The sequence below is a fragment of the Eptesicus fuscus genome, chromosome 20, assembly GCF_027574615.1.
Source record: "Eptesicus fuscus isolate TK198812 chromosome 20, DD_ASM_mEF_20220401, whole genome shotgun sequence".
Classification (NCBI taxonomy): Eukaryota; Metazoa; Chordata; class Mammalia; order Chiroptera; family Vespertilionidae; genus Eptesicus; species Eptesicus fuscus.
This window is the reverse complement of record NC_072492.1, coordinates 14,530,865-14,536,864: the sequence shown is the minus strand read 5'-3', so window position 1 is coordinate 14,536,864 and position 6,000 is coordinate 14,530,865. Positions and strand designations below refer to the sequence as shown.

Genomic DNA, 6,000 nt, shown 5'->3' with positions numbered 1-6,000 from the left:
TTCTCCCGCAGTAACAGTCACACCCGGTTCATTCACACGTTCTCTCTCCACAGCAGCCACGGGTCCTAGCAGCCACCGGGCCGGCAGCCACAGACAACAAGTGCGGGCCCAGAGCGCCCGCTGAGGTGCAGCCGGGAACAGACTCAGCAGCAGGATGGGGAGAGGGGCTGACTGGCCTGAAGCAATGGCACAGAATTCCTGGGAGCTGGCCCTTTCTGGGCCTGGTGAGAACAAGGCTGGACTTCTCTCACGGCGGGACAAAGCTGAGCCCAGGGCTGTCCTTTCCTCTTGCTTCTACCATAAACCTAACCGTCAAACCCTACCCACCCCCACGTGGGTCCCTGGAATGCTTTCCTTGTGACTCTGTGAGAGGGTCTCATTCCACCGGCAACATTGGGAGCACCCGGTTCTGCTGAGTCTCATGCTCAACCAGCTTTCTCTCTGGCCTCGGGGTGGTGAGGGCTGAGCCTGGGTCCGGCCCCGGCCCAGGATTCCTCAGAAGGCAGTTTGGGAGCTTCAGGGGGATGTGGCCGGCAGATGATGCCAGGCCATGAGGTTAAGTCCCGCCCCCACTACAAAGTCCATCTTCTCTAATTTCCAAGACACGGCCCTCAGCATCAGGAACGCGGCTGAGAAGGGAGCAGAGCGGTAAGTTACCAACCAGCGGTGTGAAAGAGGAGTAAGCGTGAGGCTCAGGGGGAGGCAGACGCCAGCCCTGTGGTTAGTGAGAAGCAAGGTTAGAGGCAGGCGAGCCCGTCCTCGGAGGAGCAGGCCCAGGGACTGGCCCGTCTCCTCCTCAGCCTTCCTCCACAGCTGCAGGCCGTGTCCTGTGTGCTCCCAGAGGGGAAGGATGGGCAGGCGGGTGGTGGGGATTGGCTGGGGAAAGCCGCCTCGGGGGACACAAGTGCGTGAACCTCCGAGTAGCAGTGCAGAAAGGACCGTCCAGGAAGTGGGGTGCCTCCTGCAGAGCTGCGGACAAGGCTTAGTGAGGCATGGTGGGAGGTGCAGCCCGGAGCCTAGAACTTTCTGATTCCTTTCAACCCCAGGCCTTGAGAGTCCAGAAATTCCATCAGTTGGGGCTTGGTAGAAACTACGGATAACATTCACAGAGGGGCAGAAGGGGAAGGAGAAAAAAGGCCCACACACAATTTTACTTTTTTATATAGAATTTGTACAATATATTTCTCTTCATTTGCATATTTTACCCACAACTTAACATTCTTTTTACAGGCTGAACTCAGCTGATATAATCAAAATTCTTTCTTTCAACCAAATAGGAAAAATTCAAAATCGTAAACCCGTAAGAAAACAAATTAAAAACGATGATGAAAAGAAGTCACTCCTTATTAGGAACAGTATCTGTTTGTTCATTGTACATGATTTGGAGCAGAAATTTTCTTATAGATTAGGCACATGTTTCCACACCTTTATTCCTGCCAGCGTTATCTCATTCCAGGCAGGCAAAGGGGTGTTGGTCTTCATGGAAATCTGTTCTCTCAGATACTGCTGGCACCGACTGGGACCAGGAGCTGAGGGAGTCACCAGCCTCTTGAGGGCCAGGAGAGCAGGGCCTGGCTCGGCAGCGCCACCCATTGGCTGGAAGCAGAGGCAGGGCGGGATGCAGGGATGCTGGGCCAGGCAGGCCCTGCCAGGAGAGAGCAGCAGTTGTGTCTGAAGGGAAAACTTAGGCTTGTTCTATGCAAATTAGAGAGAGACCAGAATAGCAAGGGTGGTGTATAGAGAGAAGCTATGAGGAGTCCAGTGTTTATTTACAATTTATCTTCCTGACGGGAGCAAGGGGGTAAAGCTGGTGGCAACTGCCATGAGGGTGTGACACCTGCCCATCTGTACCCACTTCACCACGAGTCAGTCGGAGGTGTGTGGGGGGGGGGGGTGGCATGGCGAGGTTAAGCAGTGAGTTGCACCATCTGCTTGTCTGTCTTCCAGGCAGGCAGTCCGTCAGTGAGTCTGAGCCCACGGTGGGGACCTCTTTGTCCCTGTGACTTCCCTCCTCACTGTGACTCCTACTTGGGTCTGGGTGTACGGAGCGTGGGGCCTCCTCTGGGAATGCAGGCAGAGCAAAAGAGGAGAAAGGGGTCTCTACCAAGTTGGCAGTGCCTGTCTCACCACATCCCAACACCACGGGAGACCAGGTCAGGGTGATGAGCCTCAGGTCACCAAGTTCGGGACCTGCCCCATCTGTTTGTGTCTCCTTTGAATTTTCCCTTCCACACGGCTCCACACGCAGCTGGGCCTGGCTGAGGATCGAGAGCTGGGCTGCAGAAGGTCGCTACGCCGGGGCCTCCAGAGCCAGAAGGCAGCAGGGCCCTTGCAGGAAGGCCCTCCCGGGACCCGCAGCCTTCGCCTCTCCGATCCGGACACCTGTGGAGCCTGCAGAGGGGCTTCGGAGGCCACGGCCGTGCTGACCTGCTCACCGTGGCCCTGGGTACGACCAGCCTGCCTGGGGTTTGGTCCCACATGTGGGACGTGTTCAGGCCCAGGCACCAGCCCTTAAATGGCAGCGGCCTCAGGCATTCCTTATGCCCACAAGTCCCACTGAGGCTTACATACGTTCCGCATGCCAATCCGGCTTCACACTCGAGAGCGTGGCTTTGGAAAGAGTAATAATCAGCACTTCAGGGCAAGACGACAGCCATAAAAAGAAAAATGGAAAAGCATTCATTGGAACGAATGTAGTTATTGCTGGACAAGTGACAGCCAAGTGACTGCGCGGAGCTCCGAGGGGGCGTGAGGAGTTACTGTGACCACGGAGCAGAAAGAATCACTGGGTCTGCTTGTTTGTGTGACTTCCAAAATAAGATCTCCTCTGATGACATTTCAGGTCTTTTCAGGCACAGAAACTAAAGAGATTCCTTAGTTCTGTTGCTTTCACACAAACCAGTTTGCCTGAGCGACTGGGCCACTGGCCATTCTCCTGCTGTCCTCTCAGGGAGGCAGTGCAGTTCTGTTCTAAAAACTAAAATATGTTAAAACAACAACTGAAAAAACCTGGCTGTGCTGGGAGCATGAGCAGACACCCTCAGGCGGCCTGCTGTTCCCAGGGCACGTGTTCTCACGCGTTCCCACCGAGGACTTCCCTGGGACGGCTGTGGCTAGGGAGCTGGCGCGGCACCTGGCCCCGTACTAAATGCTGGGACCGGGTGGCGGCAGGCGGCTCTCACTGATTTCAGGTGGGACTGCCCAGTCTCAGAAAGCTAAAGCAAGAGAGGCGCTCGCAGGCCGGCCGCTGCGGGCCCTGCCGGGAAAGGCGGCTCTGCAGACTGGTCTTCACCGGAGGGCGTGTGCAGGCAGCTCCAGCTCAGCCGAGACAGACGCTGGAGAAAGCGTCTCTGAACACCCTCTCCGGATAATGCTGCGCCGCTTTGCTTATCCTCACAGGCTACGGTACGTGTCGGTGTCCAGCCTGCTGGGCATTCTGATCGGAGTGGAAGTGGGAGCTCAAGGAAAGCCAGGCGCTGGCGCCGCAGGGATGTTCCTGAATGAGTTCAGGTTTCTGCTCTAAAGCCCCTGGGTCACATTCGCTGGTTCCATGCAGGCCTCCCCGGAGCTAGCAGTCGGCGTTCCAGAGGCAGGTTGCCTTGTTTGGGTAGTTGATGGCAAGGCTGATAGCAGCGATGTTCTGCAGAGCCTGCGGAGAGAGTCAGTGCCAGTGTCAAGAACCATCCCTGCTCGGTTCACTAAGTGCTGGCTGAACAAGACCCTCAGCTGAGCTTTTGAGGGGGGCGGGGGTGAGGAAGACATGAGCCAGATATGGTTCCCCTCAGCTGAAGGACCATAGTCTAGAGCAAGAGACAAAAGCTATTGAGACCACATGAGAACTCCAAACATAAGGTAGACATCATCACTGTCCTGAGGGGCAGGGGGAACGCGGTGTGTGGGGGGCCGGGGGGGCTCAGGGGACACAGAGGACACTGTCTGCAGGGCCCTGGAAAAGTTCTTTAGGGAAGGGAACAGCACAAAGGTGCAAAAGGGAAGAAACAGCAGCCAGTGCTGGGGACCCAGGAAGCAGTGCTGGGGAGGGGCTGGGGGAGGGGCTGGAAGGTGGATGCTGTAGAGCCAGGTCAAGGCTGGTCTTCAAGCTCAGGGAGCAGGAGTGGAGGACTGGCCAGGAGAGGAAGAGGTGGCAGGCAGGGGGAGGAGGCAGCATTGTTCCAGCCAAGTGGATGGGCTATGGGAAGGTCAGAAATAGGGCGAGGAGATGGGACATGGGCACAGGCAAGAGAAAGGAGCCCACAGATATGCAATGTTCTGCTTTCAGTGCCAAAATGGTCATATGTCAAAATTTAATTTTGTGTCATGCAACCAGAGGTGGTGGTGGCAGTGCAGTGGGCGTCTGTTAGGAGGTTTCACTCTGCCTACAGGTCTCAGGAGAATTCGCACAAACTCTTCGACAGTTGACGGGGGACCCCTGCTTCTAAGCAGGCATCTGACCCTTCTTGCAGGAGGAAGGGTGCGCTGACAAACCTTGGCAGGGCAGTGGGAAGCTCTGGCTGGGAGTCCCAGCTACAGCCACTCAGGTGTGAGCCCGGGCATCTCCCCTTCCTGAGCTTCAGTGCCCCATCTGTCCACTGCGGGGGTTGGGCCACTTGCTCTATGAGGTTCAAGGAGTCTGATCCTGAGGTCCTCAGAATGGGATGTGGGGCCTGCGGGTTCCTGAGACCCTTTCCGGGGCTCCGCATAGTAGAAACTAATTCCACAGTGATACTAAGACATTGTTTTGCCTTTTTCACTTTCGTATTCTCACGAGTACACTGTGGAGTTTTCCAGAGGCTAATGTGTGGTAATATAACAGGTGGACACAGAAGCAGACATGGGACTCCAGCTGTCTTGTATTAAGGCAGATGTTAAAGAGATTTTCAGACATGGAACACAACGCCACCCCTCTGATTTTCACCAAACATGCTACTCCTGTGAACATGGAATGGGTTTATTATTTTTTAAATGAATTGATAATAAATGTTTAACATTTTTGTCTTAATTTTTAAATTTCAAATCTAATTTAATTTCCAATGGTATATTTCAATATATATAATGCACATAAACAAAAGCTGTTTCAGATCCTCCATAATTTAAAAGTGAAAAGGGGTCCTGAGACCAAACAGCTGTCAGAAGAGAGTTCTACTAGGGGAGAAAGTTACATCCCAAAATATCTGCAATCTAGCTCTATGGAAACTTCAGGGACCGGCCAAACTGTAAATTTAAGGCATTGGTTGTTTTGGTTTAAAAGACACAAATTCTTGCTAGTGTCTTCTGACCCCACAGTTTAATATGGATGACGCTGATAAATGGGGCTGGACTGCTCTCTCAGACACTGAGGGAAGTGACTGAATGGGAACAGAGCTCCGTGTAAATCCTGGCTGGATTCTGTCCTCATGCCACACACTCAGGCTCTCTGTCCTGGCCACGGGGATGGGACAGCTGCCACCAGCAGGCAGCACGAGGGCCAGCGCGAGGTGGGAGAGTACCTGTGCAGCACAGCGGAGAAGGTGGTCGTCGGTGGTTAAGGCCAGCAGGTAATCCTGCAGCAAGCCAAGCTCCTGTGGGGAGAGCATGGTGCAGCGTGAACAGACCACCACGTAGGAGACACCCACCCCAACCACAGAAGCCTCGAGTGAGTCATCAGTGCTCGCACCGCTGGCACCTCACCCAAGAGCCATGGAAGGAGCTGGACCGGGAGAAGCCAGGTGCCTAGTTCCAGGGGGCTCTGCCCAGGGTGATGGATGGGGCAAGGACCTCCCTCCTCAAGTGTTTCCTCATGTATAAAATGAGGGGGGATAAGCTCAAGAACTTTGAAAGGCCCTTTCATCTCTCACATTAATAAGTCTATTGTGCTGAGTAGAGGGAAAAAAAGGAGGAAGAAGAAAGAACCCATCCGTTTTATTTTCCAAAACTCAATGTTGTCAAGGGCTGATCCAAGCCAGTTTCCCTTGGCCTCAGGCCTAATAAAATAAGCAATCTCAGTGCTGCCTGGACTGAGGT

At 54.2% G+C, this 6,000-nt stretch overlaps 1 protein-coding gene across 2 annotated transcripts in view; it reads right to left on the bottom strand.

Annotated features, from left to right (window-relative positions):
* Positions 1–1,143: 1,143 nt before the first annotated feature.
* Positions 1,144–6,000, bottom strand: part of ZZEF1 (zinc finger ZZ-type and EF-hand domain containing 1) — a 107,012-nt gene continuing 102,155 nt past the window's right edge. For both annotated transcript variants that reach the window (XM_054709812.1, XM_054709814.1), the window contains exons 54-55: positions 5,487–5,558; positions 1,144–3,649 (exon numbers count right to left, since the gene is read on the bottom strand). In XM_054709812.1, the coding sequence (XP_054565787.1) occupies positions 3,569–3,649; positions 5,487–5,558 (153 nt within the window). In that variant the 3' untranslated portion in view covers positions 1,144–3,568. The remainder of the gene's footprint in view (positions 3,650–5,486; positions 5,559–6,000) is intronic.